Raw genomic sequence first — 23,609 nt, 5'->3', positions numbered from 1 at the left:
ATGAATAAACTGAATCTGGCAAAATAGAAAATGATAATATCTCACAACCAGATGAGATTCATTCCAGGAATGCAAGACTAGTTCAACATGCAAAAACCACAGTCACTGTATTAACACACTAAAGCAGGACGGCCTTTGGGTTTGACTATGACTTTACTTACATGACAGTCAAGCACAATCCAGTCAGCTGTTGAAGGAAATGAAGCACTGAGTCCTGCTACAACATGCATAAATGGACCTCAGAGAAACACCACGCTGTGTGAAAGAAGCCAGATGCAAAAGACTAAATACTGCATGAGCCCACTTACGTGAAACGTCTAGAAAAGGTAAATTTATAGAACTAGAAAGCAGATTGGTGGCTGCCCAGGGCTGGAGACGGGATTAACTGTGATGAGCATTAAATGCAATGAACATTTTGGATTCTGGTGATGGTTGTGGAACTCTGTATGTTGAATTGTATGCTGACAATGGGTGAATTTAATGGTGTACAAATGAGATTTCAAATAAGTTGTTAAATGACAGTGACAAGAAAAAAAGAACAAAAAGGAAGAAGACTTAGCAAAGGTATTGAAAAACTAGAGATAGCCACAGATCCACAGAGCCCTGGCAGGGCCCCTGCCTTTCACCGAGTTGGAAACTGTATAGAAATTGATGAAAATCCAGGCGCAGTGGCTCACACCTATAATCCCAGCACTTTGGGAGGCCAAGGTGGGTGGCTCACCTGAGGTCAGGAGTTTGAGACCAACCTGGCCAACATGGTGAAACCCCATCTCTACTAAAAAGTACAAAAATTAGCCGGGTGTGGTGGCAGGTGCCTGTAATCCCAGCTACCCGGGAGGCTGAGGCAGGAGAATCGCTTGAACCAAGGAGGCGGAGGTTGCAGTGAACCGAGATCATGCCATTGCACTCCAGCCTGGGCAACGAGAGTGAGACTCTGTCTCAAAAAAAAAAAAAAGAAATTGATGAAAAAAAGAAATAAGTTTCATGAGTCTTATTTATAATGTGGGTGGAGGGTAGGGGCAGAGCCCTGAAGCTGCAGAGTCTGGCTAGCCTGGGGGGCTGCAGTGTGCGGGAATGGAAGGAAGGCCCTCAGGGGAGGGGTAGCAGGGCTGGGAGCGGAGGCAGAGGCTCACAGCAGCCCAGCCGGCCAAGGTGTGGGGGCTGCATGTCATCCTGGGCACAAAGGACAACCGGGAAAGGGTGTTAAGCAGAGGAGACTGTGACCAGGCCTGGTCTTGAAGCACGCACTCTAGCTAGGCTGTGGAGAAAGGACAGATGTACTCCCTGGAGGCTGCAGAGAAAGGACAGAGGTACTCCCTGGAGGCTGGGCTGTGGCTTGTCCTTCTCTATAATGTCACAGGAGGTCACCCACTGAGAGAAGGTGGGAGCCGCTCAATCCACGTCTGTTAAATCAGTGCAGGTACAACCCTCATCCCTTCTGATAATATGTAAGCTGTGGCGGGAAAGGCTAGCCCCACCAGAACTCCCTGGGAGGCCTCCGTGAGCAACGCGCATAGCCGTCTCTGAGCACTCTCTTCACGGGGAAAGGGAACATTGTCTCCCTCTGATTCCCACCACCCCTCGCCCTTCCCACTCATCTCCATGACGTGATCCACAAGCGGAGGTGACACAAGCAGGGTTCCCTCCTCCTTCCCCATTCCAAAAGACTCCCAAAATGGCTTGGAACCTGCCGAGGACCCAGGGTGAAAACCTGCGGTCTTCTTGTCAAACCTGTTTTCACGGAACACCAGCTACACAGGCAAGGGAGGTCATGGTAGGAGGACTTGTAAAACCCTGCCTGTCTGAAATGTCTTACCTGGATTTTATGAAGCTGATTGAAAGTATCCTGGTGAAGTTTTTGCAAATTGATGGCGGCCAACACTGCATAAAGAAGAGAGAGGCCCAGCTGAGGCATGAGACAAGTGCTGTCAGGGAAGGGAAGGAATGCGCCCCCGGCCCGGACGCACGCAGGAGGAACCCATGCTCAGCAGTGAGGATGGCGAGATGCTGTCTGGACCCCACTCTGCCACATCCAAAGGGCTGCCATGGCCATCGCCACATCCCTGACACTTGCGAGGACACCCACTGTTGAAATTAACCATACTCTGTGCAGAGAAGTGAGCCAGGCCAAGGCTCCCTGACATGATTAGACTGGAAACGGGACGCAGGCTTCCCGGCCCCAAGCTCAGCACGTGTTCCAGTGTGCCAGGCTTCCCTGGAAGAGCCACTACTAAGGAGGCAGAACGGCAGCCGCCGGCAGCAGCTCGCCCCGCTCGCCTGCTCACTCCCGGGCGCGTCCCTCACTATTGCCATCGGATGAGTCCGTCCAGAATCTTCCTGCCACTTAATTCTCTAGGATCTCCTAAGTGTCCACACGGAGCCTTGGGCGGTAGGATCCCAGGAATGGAACCGGATCTAGGCGGGGTTCCTGACACAACACCCATCTTCTGGTTCTCCCTGTGGTTTCCCAAGTTAGTGGAGACGGCCCTGATCCCAAGCCAGGTGCAGCACCAATGCAGATTTCTTGCCACAGAAAAACTATGGGAGATGGAAAGGCGTCCTGAGAACAGAGGAACTCCAGTGCTGCTGTGTTTAAAGATGGCAGGAGCAAGGCCAAGAGAGGGAGCCGTGAGTGGCCCTGAGCCTTGACCTTGAGTCCTCATTTATTGTAACATGGAACATCGAACTCCAGGATCCATCCCAGTGGACACGGGAAAGGGAGGTATCGAGATGCACTTGGTTTTCTCTGCAGTGTGTTCAAGATTTATACCGGCTGGCTGAGAGCCCTGTTCTCCTGTGAACTAACTCTAAATGTGTACCTCCTTTGGTGTGGCCGCTCAGCACATGTTTCTCACCATCAGAGGTCAAGAGAAGCTCCACAATCCCTCTTCTCAGCAGGGCCTGTTGAGAAAATTAACCAAAATGAACCCAATTCCCTCATTCCCATGGGAAAAAAGAAATACATACAGCTCCCCATATTGATGGGTTCTGCATCCATGCATTCTGCAATCACAGTCAGAAATATGTTTTTACTTTTTTAATTTTAAATTTTTTTTAGAGACAGGGTCTTGCTGTGTTTCCCCGGGCTGGAGTGCAGTGGCACGATCATAGCTCACTATAACCTTAAACTCCTGGATTCAAGCCATCTTACCACCTCAGCCTCCTGAGCAGCTAGGACTACAGGCACACGCCACCATGTCCAGCTAATTTTTTTTTCTTTAGTAGAAACGGGGGCTCACTATGTTGCCCAGCCTGGTCTCAAACTCCTGGCCTGAAGTGAGCCTCCTGCCTTGTACTCCCAAAGCACTCAGATTACAGGTATGAGCCACCACGCCTGGCCAAAAATATATTTCTTAATTGCATCTGTACTGAACATGCACAGGCATTTTTCTCATCATTATTTCCTAAAGAGTACTATATAGCAACTATTTATGTAGCATTTACATCGTATTGGGTATTAGAAGTAATCTAGAGATAAGTTAAAGTACATGGGAGAGGCCAGGCATAGTGGCTCATGCCAGCACTTTGGGAGGTCGAGGCAGGCAGATCACTTGAGGTCAAGAGTTTGAGACCAGCTTGGCCAACATGGTGAAACCCTGTCTCTAATTAGCCAGGTGTGGTGACGCATACCTGTAATTCCAGCTACTCGGGAGGCTGAGTCACAAGAATTGCTTGAAACCAGAGGTAGAGGTTGCAATGAACCAAGATCACGCCAGCCTAGGTGACAGAGTAAAACTATCTCGGAAAAAAAAAAAAAAAAAAAAAGCATATGGGAGGATGTGCATAGGTTGCATGGGAAATGCCACACCATTTTATGTCAAGAACTTGAACACCGACCGATTTTGTGTCCACAGCGGCCCTGGAATCAATCCTCCATGGATGCTGAGGGACGACTATATGAGGAAATCGGAAACTAAACAGAGCATGGTTCAGTTGGGTGAGATGGGAGCTAGACACGGGTTTGAATTCAGAGTCTGACCTTCTGCAACTTAGTAAATTGGGGGAAATCACTGTCTCGGTCTCAGCCTGGTGATTTTTGTGGGGAATGACCCTAAAATCGGTCGAGTGTGGGTTCTGACACCCCATGATCAAAGCCTCCAGGGAAAAAAAGGGTTGAGTTTACCAGGAAATGCCCTGGAAGAGGATCTAAGTCACTGAAAGAAGAGGAAGAAGACCAGGGAACCACTCTGTGCTGGAAGGGGAGAGGCTGCAGCTATGGGGTCCCGAGAACCATCAGGGAATTCACCAAGCTCAGGTGCTGCCGAACACTGTCAAGGGGAACAAGGAAGCCTGCCATGGCTGCAGGGATGGGGACATCTAATCTGAAAAACCATGGTCACGAGGCCAGATAGCCAGGGCCTGGCTGTGCGTCTCCTGTGCTTATCGAGTCAGACCTGGGCCTGGGAGTGGAGTTGAATGGTTTTTCTTTTCTTTTTTTTTCTTTTCTTTTTTTTTTTGGGGGGGGGGGCAGGGGATGAGTCTCACTCTGTCACCCAGGCTGGAGTCCAGTGGCATAATCTCGGCTCACTGCAACCTCCATCTCCCAGGTTCAAGTGATTTTCCTGCCTCAGCCTCCTGAGTAGCTGCGATTACAGGTGTGCACCACCACGCCCAGCTAATTTTTGTATTTTTAGTAGAGACAGAGTTTTGACACATTGGCCAGGCTGGTCTACAACTCCTGACCTCAGGTGATCCACCCACCTCAGCCTCACAAAGTGCTGGGATTCTAGGCATGAGCCACTGAGCACAGCCGGTAAATTTTAAAATCAAAAACAAATAATGCTGGCTGAATACAACTGGTTAAATAATGCTGGCTGAATACAACCGATTAAATAATGCTGGCTGAATACAACTGGTTAAATAATGCTGGCTGAATACAACCGATTAAATAATGCTGGCTGAATACAACTGGTTAAATAATGCTGGCTGAACACAACGGATTAAATAATGCTGGCTGAATACAACCGATTCAGGGCAGCCATGCATCCCCTGGGAAAAGACAGGGAGGGAAATTATTCTCTGACCTTGTCTACCTCCAGAAGCCACAGCTATAGGGCGGGAGCCAGCACGTGGATGAAGTCCAGCCCCGCCCTCCTCCCCACTTTGCCCAGCTGGGGACCCCTCTCCTTCCCGCCCCGGCCTCCAGCCAGAGGTCTCCGCACAGGCACTGCTGCAGAGGCAAGGGCGGAGTCAGAACGGCTCAGGCCAACCCTGCAGCCCTGCACTCTGCTTGACAGCCCACGGTGGGGTTCAGTTGAGACTGAACTCTCATCAGCTTTCTGAATGTGGGAAGTCAGGGGCCAGCAGGGGCTGAGCCACCAGGAAGGACAGCAGGCAGGACTGCAGTTATTCCCCGGCCTGACAGTCCCTCCGTGAAGAAGCAAGAGGGACAGAAGAGACGACGTTTATCTTACAGGCCAGAAAGCTTCAAGCTGAGAGTCCCATCACTAAGTTCTTGAAGCATTATTTACAGTGGAGGAAGATTCACCAGCCCCAGCTTTAATGAGAGTCGTGGGTCACAGAGACAGGAAGCAGAAAGGAATAGCGCTTTAATGCCATGTTCTGTCTTCTAATAAAGTTATTTAGGTACATAGTGATCGTCTTGACTGCTGTAAATTCACAACAGAAAATGAACTTGATCTACAGTTGAACCCTGAAGAACACAGGTTTGAACTGTGCGGATCCACTTATACTCGGATTTTTTTCAATACGAGTTACAATCCCCTGCCTCTCCTGCCACCTCCTCCACCTCTTCTGCCACCCCTGAGTCAGCAAAACCAACTCCTCCTCCTCCACCTCTTCCTCCTCCCCCTCAGCCTGTTGAACCTGAAGATGATGAGGATAAAGACCTTTACCATGATCCATTTCTGCTTAATGAGAAGTCAATACATTTTCTGTTCCTTATGATTTTCTTAGTAACATTTTCTTTTCTGAAGCTTACTTTGCTGTAAGAATACAGTATATAATAGATATACAAAACCTGCATTAATCAACTGTTTATTATTGGTAAGGCTTCCAGTCAACAGTAGACTATTAGTGACTAAATTTTGAGGGAGTCAAAAGTTATACGCAAATTTTCAGCTATGCAGTGGGCCGGCACCCCTCAGCACCCCGTGTTCACAGGCCAACATTCTCAGAATGTACAGTGTCCAGCCCGATCACTCATGCATCCAGGAATCAGAAACGCACAGAGGAGGAAGGAGGCATGTAAACATGGGGCCAAACCAAGGCCCTCTTACCTTGTGGAGATACGGCATGTATGTTTTATCCTTATTGAATGAGCCATACTCATTCTCCACTTGCACCGCGATGACAGGGCCTCCCTGGTGGTACTGAGAAACAAGCATAGGAGGGTTAAAGAGTGAGGCTATTTGGGGCAAAAGCCTGGAGTCTCTGGGCTTGCTGCTGAAGGCTGCACAGCTGGTGTGGCAGGCTCTGATCCACGGCCCCTGTGGTCTGCACGCTCTGCTCCAGCGCTGGAGTTAGAGTCTGCTGGGTCACTTGGCTGCTGTGGGAGCCGCCTTCCCTAGTGCGTTGCAGTACGTAACTGCCAGGTTTCCCTCTGCTTCTCACACTGGCTACTTAAATTTGAGCCCTCAAACCTACAAATGCACCTGCTTCCACGCCAATCCCATCCATATTCCCACCTCCCTCCTGCCTTAGGCTTATGCCACCACTTGCGTGTGGGTCCCACGGCCTTCCACTGCCTGATCAGGAACGTGGGTCTGGGCACAGCCCCTCTCCCCTCTGTGCCTTTGACCTTCCTTTGCAACAAGCTGACCTCCATGATCATGGAAACTTACTCAGGACCCTCCGCATCAAGAAAGATGGGGGCAGAGGCCCAGGAATGTTCCCCTCTTCCCACTCTCCTCATTAAGAGCCACACTTCCTAGAAGAGCTACCGGTCATCTACACCCACATCTCCTGCTTTCTTGCTTTTAACTCACTCCTCAAACTCCCTTGGGAAAGCTTCCAGCCCATCCTGCCATCCAGACCATCAACATTGACCTAGTTATGCTAAACTCAAAGGCCTTTTCAGAGTATCCTCTTTCAGGGTCCTTCCACAGTCTGGTGCATTTCCTTCTCCTTGGAGCCCAGCCACAGAGAAGGCAGCCTGAGTGCTGGAAAGCCAAGGTCTGAGCTTTTTGTCCCAACATACAGCAGGCCCGGGGTCCCCACTGCCTACAGCATAAATGGCCAGCTTTATAGTGCGTTCCTCCCTCTTGGACAAAGGAATGCTGGCTCTGAGGGCACTAAGGAAGGAGAACAGGCATGACTGTCAGCTTTTCCTTTGCAGGTTCCCCTCTGCCTCCTTCCCGCCTCACCCTCTGCCCAGGCGTGCTGGCTTCCCACAGCTCCTACTGAGATTCTGTTTGCCTCCACAGGGCAGCGCCACGCCTGCCCCCCGAGTGGACGCATGGCCTCTCCACTGTGCCTGGTACACCCAGCAGTGACCACACAGGGCCTGGTGCTCAGCAATTACTCGCTGGATGGACATAAATATTCTCAGCGAGTGAGTTGAGAACAATTGTTTTTATTATTGAACAGTATCAGTTCTCTCCAACCCGAAGGGTGAGACTTCTAAAAACCCCATTGCAGAGGAATTTTCAGTCGGCCTTGTGAAATAAACAGGATAAGAATAAAAGTCCCACGTAAACCAGTAATGCACTCTAAAAATTATTTTTACATAATAATTAAAACAATAATGACAACCAATTCAGTAAAGGGACCTTAAAATACTAATGATGTATCAATAATTAAATTAGTGCAAGGTATGGGGCATTACATTTCACTTACCCTTATAATTCCTTGCTTCTTAAAAGTTTCCTAGCATTTCCCACAGTTCAATGGGATGCCTGTAAATTAGCTTTCCTCGTTGCATACATGTGCATGTGAACGGCATTTGTGCTTCTGGTAAAACTTCCATCCAAATAATCAGTCTTTCCGGGTTTTTGTTTTTTTTCGAGACGGAGTCTCACTGTCCCCCAGGCTGGAGTGCAGTGTGGCGCCATCTTGGCTCACTGCAAGCTCCGCCTCCCGCGTTCACGTCATTCTCCTGCGTCAGCTTCCCGAGTGGCTGGGACTACAGGCGCCCGCCACCACGCCCAGCTAATTTTTTCTATTTTTTAGTAGAGACGGGGTTTCACCGTGTTTGCCAAGATGGTCTCCACCTCCTGACCTCGTGATCCACCCACCTCGGCCTCCCACAGTGCTGGGATTACAGGCGTGAGCCACCGCGCCTGGCCACCAGTCTTTCTGGTTTTGAGGCTCACTCCTGCCACTGAGTCCCATCTAGATTGCAGAAATGCAAACAGACACATACAGCTTCAGCCCTTCAAACAAAAGATGTACCTCAACTCCACCTAACGGAGCCAGAGTTTAATCCTAAAGACAGGGTTTTCTTCCTCTCAGCAGTGCCCGTCTCTCAAAGCTGTATTGCAGCAACACCATTCCTAAGCTCTCTCTCACATTCTTCCTTTGTTATCCCTCGATTCTTCTCTTTATAATTATCCTAATAAGAACAACTCACAGGCTGGGTTCTGTGGCTCATGCCTGTAATCCCAGCCCTTTGGGAGGCCGAGGCAGATGGATCACCTGAGGTCAAGAGTTTGAGATCAGCCTGGGCAACATGGTGAAACCCCGTCTCTACTAAAAATACAAAAATTAGCCAGGCATGGTGGTTGGTGCCTGTAATCCCAGCTATTCAGGAAGCTGAGGGAGGAGAATTGCTTGAACCCAGGAGGCAGAAGTTGCGGTGAGCCGAGGTCACACAACTGTACTCCAGCCTGGGCAACAGAGTGAGACTCCGTCTCCAAAAAAAAAAAAAAAACTCACAATTCATGATTCCAAATTAGTTACAAAGGCCTAGATCTATATGTTTGCCATATTTACTCCCAAACAGAAGAGTAAGATATCAGCCTACTACTACCTAAAAATCCAGGTGTTTTTTTGGTTTGTTTTTGAGACAAGGTCTTGCTCTGTCACCCAGGCTGGAGTTCAGAGGCACGATCTCAGGTCACTGCAACTGGGCTCAAGCCATTCTCCCACCTTAGCTTCCCGAGTAGTTGGGACTACAGGTGCTCACCACGCTCTCGAATTTTTGTATTTTTTGTAGAGTTGTGGTCTCACTATGTTGCTCAGGCTGGTCTTGTACTCCTGGGCTCAAGCAGTCCTCCCACTTTGGCCTCCCAAAGTGCTGGGATTACAGCCTTGAGCCACCATGCCAGGCCATAATCTAGATTTTTATCCCATCTCGAGCTGCATCAAGAGACGTGTCCTTGAACTATTTTTACTTAATATCCAAGTGCATCTTCTCTTTTGGAAGAGTTATGTTGTTTAAATTTTAAAAAATTACAATGATCAAACAATGCTGTCTTGTAGACCGCACAGTACAATGTTCTTTTTTTGTCACAGACCTGACTGTGTGCTCTAGGTTGCCATGGTAAAAATGAAGGCGTTTCTTATCAAGTGCATGAGGTCTGGGTACACCATAAAAAAGGCAATGCTGCCAGGCACAGTGGCTCACACCTTTAATCCCAGCACTTTGGGAGGCAGAGGTGGTGGGATCACGAGGTCAGGAGATCAAGACCATCCTGGCTAACACAGTGAAACCCCATCTCTACTAAAAATACAAAAAATTAGCCGGGCATGGTGGTGGGCACCTGTAGTCCCAGCTACTTGGGAGGCTGAGGCAGGAGAATGGCGTGAACCCAGGAGGTGGAGCTTGCAGTGAGCCGAGATCAAGCCACTGCACTCCAGCCTGGGCAACAGAGTGAGACTCTGTCTCAAAAAAAAAAAAAAAAGAGGCAATGCATGGCACCTGTGTTCTTCCCATCTGTAGGAGTAAATCAAACTAGAATGCAGGGCAATAGCAGGTAGACTTACACAGACACAGAACGGGGGGGTGCAAGTTATTTTTTTACAACATAAATGGAAAATCCAAATGTCCATGAATAGGATATGAATTCCTGAGTTTTGTTTTTTTGTTTCGTTTTGTTTTTTGAGACAGAGTCTCACTCTGTTGCCCAGGCTGGAGTGCGGCAGCATGATCTTGTCTCACTGTAACCTCTGCCTCCCAGGTTCAAGTGATTCTCTTGTCTCAGCCAGCTGAGTAGCTGGGGTTACAGGTATGTGCCACCATGCCCAGCTAATTTTTTTGTATTTTTAGTAGAGACGGAGTTTCCCATGTTGGTCAGGCTGATCTCGAACTCCTGACCTCAAGTGACCCCCCTGCCTCAGCCTCCCAAAATGCTGGGATTATAGGCATGAGTCACCAAGCCTGGACTGAATTCCTGTTAAATGAATTATGATACATCCCTACTAGGGAACAGTGTGCAGGCACTAAAAAGAGTGGCTGGTTTCAAATCTATATATTTCAAGTAACAAAAGAAAAATGACTGAGAGGAATCATATATTTTTATATTAAAAAGGATATACATTATTTTTAATGTAAATGGATGTAGGTGTCTATGTGTTCGTGTCTGTGTACATAGACACGTGTGTATAATTTGCTTCTGTGTTGATAAAATCTCTAAAAAGAGACACAAAATCTAGTAAAATTGGTTGTCCCCTGAAAGGGCAACTAAATGGCTTTGGGACAGGGTGGAAGGTGAGATTTTTATCTGACCAAAAATTCATTTGTACCTTCTGAGTCTTTTTGCCATGTCAAAAGTGGAAAGAAGCAATGGGAAGATTGGCAAGCTTGAGGAATAGTAAGTTCATGTGGACAACCAGTCCCTGCCTTGTGTGATGAGTCTTTCTAGCAACCCTGGGGCAAGCTTACCCGGACAACAAGGACAGGACAGGTCAGTGCTTCTGACCTCAAGCCAAGGGTCCAGAACTCAAGGTTACAAGAAAGTCAACTCAATTGTTCATGGAGACTGCATGTGGCCTCGTCAGTGATCAAGCCAGAACAAACTCTTTCCCTAAAGGGCACGTAAGAAAGATGCAGGGGATAATTTGGCTTTACCTGGAGAGGAATCACTCTGGGAATCAGGTGGTCAAAATACTTCTCAACTGCTTCAATGAAGCTCTTGTTGGTTGTCCTCAACAGTAACCGGGGGTCTTGCAGGAGCCAGCTGGGGGCAAGAGGGGCGGGCTCAGGGTCTGAGACAGGTTGGGAGAGGGAAGCAGGAGTGGGCTCAGAGCTGCCCCGGCTCGCCGCACATCTGCCCAGCTGCCTCACACCCCTGGTCCCGGAGCACTCAGGGGTCCTGGAAAGATCTGTGCCGCGTGAGACTTTCAGACCATTCTCACAGACGTGGGATTTGAAAGGAAACAGCCGCCTCCACCTCCAAGGCACTTCACAACTTCGGAAAGGCCTTCAGCTCTGTTTGGTCTGACTGAGGGGCTGGCCTGTCAAGGCTCTTACAGCCATGTCTTAAAGAGCTTTTTCTTCTACCTTTTGGTGAACACTCTCCATTCTTTTTCAGTTTATTGAAAACATTTTTTGGTCAGGCGCAGTGATTCATGCCTATAATCCCAGCACTTTGGGAGGCCAAGGTGGGCAGATCACCTGAGGTCAGGAGTTCGAGACCAGCCTGGCCAACGCGGCGAAACTCCCGTCTCTACTAAAAGTACAGAAATTAGCCGGGTGTGGTGGTGGGCGCCTGTAATCCCAGCTACTCAGGAGGCTGAGGCAGGAGAATCGCTTGAACCCGGGAGGCAGAGGTTGCAGCAAGCCGAGATCGCGCCACTGGACTCCAGCCTGGGTGACGAGAGCAAGACTCCGTCTTAAAAAAAAAAATTCTTGGGAACAGAAAAAATTTCCTTAGGCACAGTGTCACATTTCCACTAAGGGCTAAGGCTTCAGGCTCAGGGCAGGAGCCTACGTGCCAATGATACTCCACCCACTCCAGGTCACTGGGGAAGTGCCAGGCAGGCCTCCAGCCAAGCTATGCCGGGAGTCACTGCTTCCTGAAAACTCCACTCCCCTCAGCTCAGGCTTTCTCTGCCCCTGGAGAAAAGCAAAGACCTCTCTCTTCATCCTGGAGAAAAGCAAAGGCCTCACCTGACTCTGAGGTGCAGAGGTGCTCACTGGAGGCAGAGCCCCAGATTCCCCAGGAAGCCCTGCCCACCACGGGGGTGGCAGAGAGGAGTCTTGGAGTCTCACCCTGACCCTCAGCAGTCTGGGCTGGGGGCCAGAATCACAGAGGAGAGAACAAGGCAAAGAAAAGCAAGAGGGAAGGGAGGGGAGCTGAGGGTGGTCTCACTGCATGGAAAGGCAGCCTTCCCCTCACAAAATAAGCGAAAGATCAGAAGTTTTCAAAACAAGCCGAGTCGTCAGAACCTTCCCTTGCAGGCCTTAAAGCTTCTGGTCCCTTTCTTCCCAGGGCATTTTGAGAAGGACAGAGGAGGCCACAGCCCCTCCTGCATGGGGAAAGAAGAGTGGGAGCCTCTTGTGGCCACCTCTCCCCGCGCACACCCTCTTGACTGCACGCCCAAGGCCCCAGGACCAATGTCTGGAGCTTCTCCATCTGTGAATCGGGGATGACAACTGCACCCCGCCCCCCGCCACCGCAGTACCGCAGGCTTCACACAAGACAACACAGGCACGGTGCGTGGCATGGGGCAGCACACCTCCCATCGGCTCCGTGAATAAAGGTTACTTTCCTTGTTACTAGATTGAAATTCACTTTTTTTAAAGCAAATACTTCGCTAGAACCACGACTCTGGGATTGTAGCCCCGCTTACCTGGGCAAGCCCCCTAGGTCCATCTCACTGCAGATGTAGGGGCCTGGACGCAGAATCACCCACAGCCCGATCTCTGCGGCCATCAGGACGAAGGCCCTAGGGAGGTCCACATCGTCAGCCCCTCCCACGATGGCCCAGGATGAGGCCGGGTGGGGGCCACACACATCACAGGGCGGAGGAGCTGCCTGGTGGGGCAAAGGGATGGCTCGGCCCCACCCCCAAAGCGTGGGGACTCCCACACCAGGTCGGTGGCCTGAGCTGCTCCCAGCCTCAGAGCCTCTGCACAGCCCCATCAGGGGCCTGAGGAGGAAGGGTGACAGCCAGGGCACAGGGGCCTTAACAGTGAACCTGACCCAATAGCCTTACTAGCCTAGAGGGGCTGCCCTGCCCCAGCCCAGGCAGCCGGACCCCATGCAGAGTCGGGTGGCTCCCAGGGTCTTCTGCCCCTCTGGGCTGCAGTGGAGAGGTGGGGCCCAGAGGCTGCAGGCCCAGTCCCTCTGGGTGACAGGTCATGGTTGGGGAGCGTCTGGGTCCTGGGTGCAGGGCCTCTCACAGTCCTGGAACAGGACTCCAGACCGAGGTCCCTCCCTGGTTCTCTTTGGTTGCTAATCCATCCCCAGTAGCCACCTCTGTGCCCCTGCCCCTGGCCAGTTCACAGAAGCAGCAACACCACATACTCCAGGTCCAGGTTCCCAGAGAAGTCAAATTTGCCTCTTTCTGGCTCATGCAGATTCCATGGAACATAGCTAGAAGAGGTGAAAGGGAAGTATGATGAGTATCTTCTTATTTCTTCCTCCAAATTGTTAGGTCTGCCCCAAATCCAAGCCAAAACCATGCATAGCTCTATTTTGAAATAAGTTGAAGTTACCAGTGGAAATTAAACCTCTATTACACTAACCATGACCATCTTTAATCGTTCCTTGCTCTGTTATCCAGTTGTGGTTCAAGCTGCCAATTACCCTATGATGCTAGATTTCTTGGGATTTGTATATAAATTCTTCCACTTACTGCCCTATTGTAACACTCATTAAAAGTACAAATTAAAAAAGAGAACAAAAACAAAAATGTCTGCATCTTCCTTATAAATTATTGCTATGAGTTAGTCAAAATAAGAATAAATGAGGAGTTTCTGTGAAGATAGTGGAGTTACAGTAAATCTAGTAAGGGTACTACCTTTAGACCTTAGTAAGAAGGGCCCCCACGGGACCCTCCCCCATAGGGCTATGAGTAAAAATTTTATTAGGTATACCAGGCATAGTTCACTAGGCAACTGTCTTTTTTTGTGCCACTGGCAACATGTTTGAGTGTTATGCCCCTTAACATCATGTTTCCTATAAGCCCTGTGGTTTTTATTACACAATTTTGTGCAGTGCAGAGATTTTTGACAATACATCGTAGAACTGACTGTATGGCCCACCAAGAAGACATACTAATCATGGCCTTCTATGAGCTTAACAACATAGCTTGTTGTACGTTGTAAGTTACAACATGGCTTGTTGTACGTTGTAAGTTACAACATGGCTTGTTGTACGTTGTAAGTTACAACATGGCTTGTTGTACGTTGTAAGTTACAACATGGCTTGTTGTACGTTGTAAGTTACAACATGGCTTGTTGTAAGTAAAGGAGAAGCTGACTGAATTAGAGAGGACATGGATACATCAGTTACCATCACAGTGAAAAGATTTAAAGTACCCCTCTAAGAAACAAAGAAAATAAGCAGCAAAAAAGAAAAAGAAGAAACTTGTAAGGATACAGATTTGAACTGCGTAATTAAAAGTCGGCATGTAATAAATACATACAGAATCCAGTAGCCAACAGATGGAGCATCTACATTCCCTTAAAAAGCGCATCTGTACAACTAAGTATGAAAAAAGAACGTAAAATTTAAAAGACCAAAATTTAAAATGCATGAAACTGTTGTAAAATATTGGCATGTACTATGTCACAAAGTAAATCTCAACAAATTCCAAAAACCTATATCACATAGTCCATGATCCCAAGATAAATGCAAACAAATTTAAAAATCACAGTTAAAAATAGTAAAATTTAAATAAATAAATAAATAAATAAAACAGAAAGCGTATTCCCAAATAGCTAATAGAAACAACATCAAAACTTAGGAAATATTTGAAAATAAATGACATTCAAAGCACTATATAGCAAAATTTGTGGGCTATATAACCAAAGCAACACTCAGAGAAACATTCATATCTTTGAAGGAATATATTAGAAAACACAAAAGACTGGAAATAAAAGAAGCTAAATTTTAACTCAGGGAAAAAGAAGAAGGAGGTGGAGGAAACTGAGAAGGACAGAGAGGAGAAGATACTAAATTTAATAAAGTAGAGAAAAGGAAATTACACATAACTCAGAAACTGTGAAATATAAATCCGAAATATACAGAGAGTGTTAACAAAGCTACAAGCTAGTTATTTGAAAAGACTAAATAGAAATAGCTAAGATTAAGAAAAAAGAAAAAAACAGCCAAAATATACAATGTGATGTATATAACTTCCAAGTGAGTACAGGAAAGAAAGGAAAAATTTCTTAAGTCCCAGTGGGTTCAAAAGAAGAAAGAAGGCTGGGCGAGGTGGCTCACATCTGTAATCCCAGCACTTTGGGAGGCCGAGGCAGGCGGATCACCTGAGGTCAGGAGTTTGAGACCAGCCTGACCGATATGGTGAAACCCCATCTCTACTAAAAATACAAAAATTAGCCAGGTGTGGTGGCGGGAGCCATAATCCCAGCTACTCAGGAGGGTGAGGCAGGAGAATCACTTGAACCCAGGAGGGGGAGGTTGCAGTGAGCAGAGATCGCGCCACTGCACTCCAGCCTGGGCAACAGAGCAAGACTCTATCTCAAAAAAAAAAAAAAAAAGAAAAAGAAAACAGAAAGAAAAAAGAAAGGAAAGAAAAAAAGGGGGAGAGCAGGATGTATTCAAGAAGAAATAGAGGACATGAGTTAATAACCATTCAAAGAGCTATGTCGTCCCCAAACCCTTCACCTCACAAACCACAAAAGATAGTCGTCACAGAGTTTACAGGTGAATCTTAAGAAACTTTCAGCGTAAAGATAATTCGTGTGCAAAATATTTCCAATAAGTAAGAAAAGAAGATTTACTCACTTTATGAGCTTATTATAAGATTGATTCAAAACTGGACAAGAATACTAACAAAATAAAATTTTAAATCAGTTTTGCTTATAATCATAAACACATTTGAAATAAAACACTAGCAAATAAAGTCTAGCAATCTGTGTGTATGTAATGTGTGCATATCTCAGAGCCAAGCAGAGTTTATACCAGTACCACATGGCTGCTTGACTATCAGAAAAATTGCCGATGTAATTCAGCAATTCAAAAGAACAGTGAAGAAAAACTATATTGCCCCCCCAATACATGCAGTAGCAGCTCTCAATAAAGCTCAACGATTATTTCTGATTAAATTCGTTGCATTTTAAATAAACCAGTTATCAATTTACTGCCTCTCAGCTTCAAATTCACCCTTCAATACCAGCTCTGCAATAAGGCACAGGGCCCTCTAAGCATCTTCTCCTTTACAGTGAGTGTGATGGTAAGCTTGCCACAAAATGGTGGTGGCAGCCCCTCAGGAGGACAGGGCCTCTGATTCTGGAGCAGTTTTGCTTTTCTGTGGTCATACAGGGTGGCTGGTCAGTTGTATACAGGCATGAGGACGACCGTGGTGTTCCCTTTTAAAGGGTGAATTGCTTGAGTCCAGGAGTTTGAGACCAGCCCAGTCAACATGGCCAAAGTCCATCTCTACAAACAATTCAAAAAATTAGCCTGGTGTGGTGGCATGCACCTGTGGCCCCAGCTGTTCAGGAGGCTGAGGCAGGAGGATCACCTGAGCCAGAGAAGTAGAAGCTGCCATGAGCTAAGATCGGGCCACTGCACTCCAGCCTGAGCAACAAACAGAACAACAAACTCTGTCTCAAAAAAAAAAAATTTTTTTGTTTTAAAAACATGCATGTATCTGTAAGTACATATTTATCTGTAAGTGTGCCTTAAGCTTATGTCATTAAACTGAGTGCCCCCAAGGGCGCCTGGTGTTCCTTCATTAGACAGACAGAATCCTGAGGAAATAACCCCCTCCCTTGAGATTCTCCCACTAACCCCTATCCAAGTCTTTGATCACAGAGCAAACTCAGCATGAGACTAAGTGACAGCTGGACGCTTAAGCATTAAATGTATGTGCTGGAAACGACTGTGCGGAAGGTAAGTCCTCACGCTGGGCCCCCAAAATCGGAGGCTCAGGCTCCCGGCCAGGATGCACTTGTAGGGTAACAAGATCCTGGAGGTGAGGGGCCGGCACTCACGTGGTGACAGTATTGAAGCCACAGGCCTTCAGCTTCAGCAGGCGGTCCCTCCAGTACTCCCTGGGCACCCGGAAATAGTGGATGGAGCCCCCGAAGATCAGGAACTTGTGGCCCTCCAGTGTGAAGTGGGGCTTACCCCGACCTGTGCTTTCAGTTCCAAGTCCCACAGATCGATTCTTCAGCTCCAGAGGGGTCAGATGAGACCAGTTAAACCTGGAGGGGGCGGGCGAGGGAAAGAAAGTGGAAAGGGAGAGAGGATTCGGGAGAGGGCTCGGAGGCACGGCTGAAACCCTAGCGAAAAAAAGAAGTTTTTGTTAGTAGGACGTGTTCTGTGCATATTCGCGATATTATTTTCTCCAAGAAAGGAGAGATCGCTCCCCTCCCTCCCCAGGAATGTAGCTCTCAAGCAAACCTAGGCTGGGACGGATGCGCTCTTCCAAGCATGAAGTTCTCTTCCTGCTTAAACCGAGGAGCACAACCTGATGAGATAAATGGCAGGAAAAAGATGCCCGCCATTCTCTTCCAGGAGAGACACGGGCTGAAAGGAGAAAGGACAACAGTGACAAGGGGAAGGTTCTGGCCCCACCAGGCTGCAAGGGCCGTCTGGCCCCACCAGGCTGCAAGGGCCGGGAAGCTGTGCCGGGGGCGCTTTAGAGGCCAGAGCCAGGGAGGGGGCCCGCGACACAGGCGGGTCTTCCAGGCGGGCCCAGGGCCAGGACAGCGCGGCATCACCCGGCCAGTCCTCTTCAGTCAGGATGAAGGCCGGGGACAGACGTTCAGTCCTAGACCCTACAGACAGGGCTGGGCAGTGCTGCTGGGTGCCTGGGAGAGGTGGAGGCGGGCGCACTTCCACCACCAGGTTCGGGAAGGACACGGTGCCCAGCCGCTGGAGCCCCTGGCCTGCATGCCCAACCCTGATTTTCCGGCATCTGGTGAACAGCCCCTCCGCAGGGTGGGGGTAGCCAGGGGATCTGCAGAGGAAAGCTGGGGAGAGCCGGCTTGGTGACGCGGCCTGGCGCGGCGCCTGCCTGGGGCGCGTGGCTGGCCACCGAACCCGGGGAGGGTGGAGGCTCCCAGGCACGCGCTGGGGTGGTGGGCAGCCCGGGACGGCAGCGGCGATCCGTCACCTGAGGAGGGGCGAGGACTTCATCGCGGCGAGGCCGAGGCGCCGAGGGTCCCTTGCGGCTTCCGCCCCTCCCCGCTGGCCCCGACGCCGCGCTCGGGCCGGGACTCGAGCCCCGGTTCCGCGGGGCAGGCTCAGGTCGGCGCGCTGCGCGTGCAGCCGAGGCAGAAATCCGTTCCGAGGCGCGGGCGCCGGGTCCGGGTCCCAAGGATGCGCGTCGGGCTCCCTACCGCGAGGACAGCCGAGCTCCGCCGGCGCTCCAGGTGTTCCCGCAGTCCGTCCGGGCGCGGACGCCTCTCTGCCCTCGGAGGGAAAGCGGGAGGGCCCTTGGGGTAACGCCCCGACCTCGGGCTTCCTAACCTGGGTCGACAGCCAGCTGGCACCGGAAGGCCGGCGCGTGGGAGAGAGGCGGAGAGAGCCCAGCGCGGGGCAGAGCAGGCGGTCTCCGCGCCGCGCGCACGGCTGGAAACGGCGGGCAGATCCTAAAACGAGGATTCCACCGAGGGCCACGAAGTGCAGGAGAGAGTCCCTGGAGAATTCTAGCTCCCCGACGCGGCTACCTCTTGGTAAACGAGCGAGAATTGGAGCGCAGGGCCTTGGGAAGGCCGTTCCCTCGGCGGGAGCGGCCCGAGCGCCGCTTCACAGCCGGTGCGAGCGCGGCGGACGCTTTGGTGACTAAGGAGCGGGACCTGCAGGAGGCAGAGGCCTGGTGGGGCCGTGGACGCAACGCCGAGCTGCCCAGACCCTTCCAGAAAACAGTGGGGACTATTCAACGGTTTCCAGCAGAAACTAAGCCGGGTGTTCGTTTGACGGAGATGACTCGGCTGCAGGGTGGAGGCTGGATGAGAACAGGCGTCCTCTCAGGTAGGCGCTCACGGTGGTAACGCCGCCCAGGAGGAGGGCACGGGTTCCGGGAAGACTTGTGAGCTTAAACCGGCAGCTCCGGAGAACTGCGCGCAAGAGGTCGGTGACACAGAGAGGAGTCCGGGAGGCCGCATGTTTCAGGCTGAAGTAACTTGGCGGGGACGTTTATTGAGGTGGGAAACACAGGAAGGGATAGAGGCTGCGTAGAGGGAAAAGGCGGTGGACTCGGTTTTGGAAACGCTGATGTGAAGTCCCTACGATGAAAAAAGAAATCTTCCGATTTCTCCCTTTGAAGTCTTTGCTTCTTCCATTGCAAAGAACACAGCCTATGACATCAGGCTGAAACCAAGAATGTAGTTCTCTGAAAATATTGTGTGTAGGGGAGGGAGTTTATCTTGTCTCATTCCTTACAAGGATACTTTGCTCTCCGACGCCTTAGCTCCCTGAAAGTTTCCTAGATCGTCCACCTTTTCCTCATTTTTTCGACTGCAAGCAATGAACTGTTAATAATTTTGTACAGTTTGGTTTTACAGCCACACACTTTATTCTTCTTTGTCAAGTTTAAAGTATTCTAGGGCTTCTGCCTTCCCACATAAAATTTAGAATAAACTTGTCTGTTTCTACAAAAAGCCATGTTGGTATTTCGAGAGGAATTGCAATCAACCAATGGATCAAATTGAGAATTGTATCCTTATTATGTTGAATCTTCCAACCCACTAACATGGTATGTCTGTCTATTTAGTTTTTTTTTTTTCACTTCTTTCATCAGAATTGTGTGATTTTTTCAACATCAGATCCTATGCATGTTTTGTTAGGTTTATACTTAAATATTTCCTTTGCTCTCGAGAGACTTAAACTGTTATTATTTTTATTTCAGTTTTTACATGTTTGTTGTTAGCATACAGAAATGTGATTGTGTTTCTCATGTTGATCTCATATCCTGTGACCTTGGCAAACTCACCTATTAAGATGATCTTACAAGTAAACAACAGATTTTGCATACTTTAACCTTAAAGATATCTCTGCCTCAACTCTTTGTTCACAGCTCTCTAACACTGGAATATTAATAGTTGATCATCTTTCCCTTTAATTTTTCACTGATAATATTAGTTCCTAACCCAGGTTTTTGGATCTCACAAGGGTTCTTATTATACAGTTGTCACATACATTTCTTTAAGAAGTTCAACCTAAGAAGAAATCAAGAATTGTCTTTTCTGGTTCATACATTAACTCCTATAGGGTTGTCCACTACTAAAGCAACAGAAAGTGCTGCCTTCTTTTTCTGGAAGCTGCTGTTCTTACAAGAGAGCAATTTAGGAGCAGGAATTGTGCTTTATTAACATCAAAGCACTGGCACAGGAAGTTTGCACACTCAGCTCTGGGAGCTTTTTGATGCTTTCTGCCTGCTTTGGGAAATTAGCTCTTTGTTTCATTATCAGTTATCTGGATGGAAACTGAAGGGAAAAATATTGATTTTTTTTTTTTTAATAAATTGTACCAGGATGCTGGGTCTGCGGTCCTAGTGGCTGGTCTTTCCTGTGCTTGGGATGTTGGCCTTGTAGAGTTACTTCTGTAATCTCAAGACAGAAACTGACAGCTTTGTTTGATCAAAATTGTTACTTCACCTTGCACATTTTCAAGAGTTCTACAGGTTTAATGAGCACCTGTAGAGGTGCTCTCTACAGAGGTTATTTGTGTATTACTTGGCATTTTCCATGTAGATAATCATGTCATCTGCAAATATAGAGAGTTTTATTTCTACCTTTCCAGTCTGCGTGGCTTTTTATTCCTTTTTTTGTGTGTCTTAGTATGATGACTAAAATTTCTGTGTTGAATAAGAGCGGCAGGAACTGACACTGTTACCTTGTTCCCAGTGTCAGCTGGAAAACATTCTGTTTTTCACTATTAAGTATGATGACAGCTATAGGTTTTGTGTACATATTCTCTATCAAGTTGAAAGAGTTTGACAGCTGGGTCTGCAGTCACTAGAAATGCTGTGGTGCTTTATTGGAACAAGCTATGTATCAAGAATTGTGATTTTCTGCAGGCGTTGCTGGAGGAATTTTGACAAAGGTAGAAGAATCAAAGAATGGATTATTGGTTCATTTGAAAGATGACACATCCTGTGTCCTTTTGCCATCTGGGGCTCCCCTCTGCTGATGGAGTATTTGAGAACCTCTATGAAGGAGCCCTGGAGAGTGAAAGTTCTCCCAGATTTCTGTGCTCATTAAACCTGTAGAACTCTTGAAAATGTGCAAGGTGAAGTAACAATTTTGATCAAACAAAGCTGTCAGTTTCTGTCTTGAGATTACAGAAGTAACTCTACAAGGCCAACATCCCAAGCACAGGAAAGACCAGCCACTAGGACCGCAGACCCAGCATCCTGGTACAATTTATTAAAAAAAAAAAAATCAATATTTTTCCCTTCAGTTTCCATCCAGATAACTGATAATGAAACAAAGAGCTAATTTCCCAAAGCAGGCAGAAAGCATCAAAAAGCTCCCAGAGCTGAGTGTGCAAACTTCCTGTGCCAGTGCTTTGATGTTAATAAAGCACAATTCCTGCTCCTAAATTGCTCTCTTGTAAGAACAGCAGCTTCCAGAAAAAGAAGGCAGCACTTTCTGTTGCTTTAGTAGTGGACAACCCTATAGGAGTTAATGTATGAACCAGAAAAGACAATTCTTGATTTCTTCTTAGGTTGAACTTCTTAAAGAAATGTATGTGACAACTGTATAATAAGAACCCTTGTGAGATCCAAAAACCTGGGTTAGGAACTAATATTATCAGTGAGAAATTAAAGGGAAAGATGATCAACTATTAATATTCCAGTGTCAGAGAGCTGTGAACAAAGAGTTGAGGCAGAGATATCTTTAAGTTTAAAGTATGCAAAATCTGTTGTTTACTTGTAAGATCATCTTTCTAGGTTTATTGATAGTTAATAAAAAGCAGCAAAATTTATAAAAGTGAAAATTTAGCCACTTCTACTTGTAAGCCATCCTTGTTAGAGAAACTCTTTGTTTACTTAAGTCATGTTTACTACAGGAAATGAAAAATGCTCATTTGAGCTATAAAATGGACTCCGTGGTCTCTTAGTAATTAATTTAACCCATGATGACACGCAGTTAACAGGCTGAGACGGAGGGATAGGTAGATGACAGATACATCCCTGCTAGAGATCTTCAGAGCCCTAGCTTTAAATTTTGTCCTTACAGACATTCAAACTTTAAGTAAATTGATAATCTGTCTCCCACAGATTAAAAAATAAATGAAGTGGATATGCACCCCATCACGCAGGGCCACTCCCAGCAGAGGGAAGTGAAGCAGCCGGCCTCCTCCTGTCCCTCCACAGGGGTAACTAACGCTCAAGTGCAGGCCTTTCTAAAGGAGGTGCTCAGCCGGCGGCAGCCCAGCTCAGCCACCAGGCTCTGGCTGTTATCATTCAAATGTGCCTTTTTTAGGGACTGAGTCTGCTAGATGCATTCATTAGTTAAGGAAATGGAAAATCATGCAGAACTCTAGGTGAGAACCCAAGGTTAAAATGTGTTCGCAAGAGTCTTTTCCCCTGGGAGTTGAAGTTAATCAGCCTGATCAGGTCGGGGTGGAAGGCTTCCTCTCTGCATGAGTGCAGCCTTGGTGATGGAAAAGGGCCACCCTTGAGAAGGTAAGAGAGGAGGGAAGATCGCTGTCTCCATGGGGCACCCAGCAAGAGGCTGCTGTCCTTGCAGATAACCTGATCCATTGAGCAAAGAGCTGGATGGGGAGTGTCTGTAAGAATATTAAAATCCTTATCCAAAAGTGATTTATTTTCACCAGGTTTTTTCCTCTGTTATGAATAGCTGACATTTACCAAGCACTCGTGTGCCAGGCACAGTTCTACATGATTGACATTTCTGTCTATTGTCTCTTAACTCTCACAGCACCAGAAAGCGGGTACCATTAGTATCCCTCCTTTATCAGTGAGGAAACTAGAGCACAGAGGCTTTCAGTGACGTCACACAGCAGGCTGTTGACAGCTGGGATCTGAAGGCCCTGGAATGGAAAGATTCAGTCTCATATTGCCCAATTCGTTTCGCTGGACTCTGCTCAGCAAGCAGCCGCGTGCGAAGCACTGCTCTTGTTCAAACTAAGTGAGATGGCCTAGGTGAAAATGCTTCAGGAAAAGCACACAAATGCACTTAAAGTATAACCACGTGGCTAGCAAAGCAGAAAGTGAAATGCTTCTAAACCATCAGGTCTATAAAATAAACTATGGGAACATGGAAAACTATATCCAAATATTAGAAGGCTTAAAAATTCTTCTGTTTTTTCGGCTGGGCGTGGTGGCTCACACCTGTAATCCCAGCGCTTTGGGAGACCAGAGGTGCACACCATCATGCCAGGCTAATTTTTGTATTTTTTGTAGAGATGGGGTCTCACAGTGTTGCCCAGGTTGGTCTCCAACTCCTGGGCTCAAGTGACCTGCCTCCTCAATCTCTCAAAGTACTGGGATTACAAGGATAAGCTACCATGCCTGGCCAATTTTATTCTTTTGTATGTGGGTATCAGTTACTACAGAATAAAATCCACCTCCTTGGCATACCAGACCCCTTTACA

The 23,609-nt window shown here is 48.0% G+C and overlaps 1 protein-coding gene across 3 annotated transcripts in view; it reads right to left on the bottom strand.

Annotated features, from left to right (window-relative positions):
* GLB1L3 (galactosidase beta 1 like 3) overlaps nt 1-22,038 on the bottom strand; it is a 46,120-nt gene extending 24,082 nt beyond the window's left edge. For 2 of the 3 annotated variants that reach the window (XM_008973251.5, XM_008973255.5), the window contains exons 1-8: nt 17,442-22,038; nt 17,030-17,320; nt 13,371-13,439; nt 12,694-12,789; nt 10,970-11,078; nt 6,240-6,332; nt 2,820-2,901; nt 1,817-1,881 (exon numbers count right to left, since the gene is read on the bottom strand). In XM_008973251.5, the coding sequence (XP_008971499.4) occupies nt 1,817-1,881; nt 2,820-2,901; nt 6,240-6,332; nt 10,970-11,078; nt 12,694-12,789; nt 13,371-13,439; nt 17,030-17,320; nt 17,442-17,758 (1,122 nt within the window). In that variant the 5' untranslated portion in view covers nt 17,759-22,038. The remainder of the gene's footprint in view (nt 1-1,816; nt 1,882-2,819; nt 2,902-6,239; nt 6,333-10,969; nt 11,079-12,693; nt 12,790-13,370; nt 13,440-17,029; nt 17,321-17,441) is intronic. The other variant, XM_008973247.6, reaches the window with a different exon arrangement.
* Between the last annotated feature and the right edge of the window lie 1,571 nt (nt 22,039-23,609).

This window comes from Pan paniscus, chromosome 9 (assembly GCF_029289425.2).
Source record: "Pan paniscus chromosome 9, NHGRI_mPanPan1-v2.0_pri, whole genome shotgun sequence".
Classification (NCBI taxonomy): Eukaryota; Metazoa; Chordata; class Mammalia; order Primates; family Hominidae; genus Pan; species Pan paniscus.
Note: the sequence above shows the minus strand (reverse complement) of the source record. Positions and strands in the feature narration are given on the sequence as shown.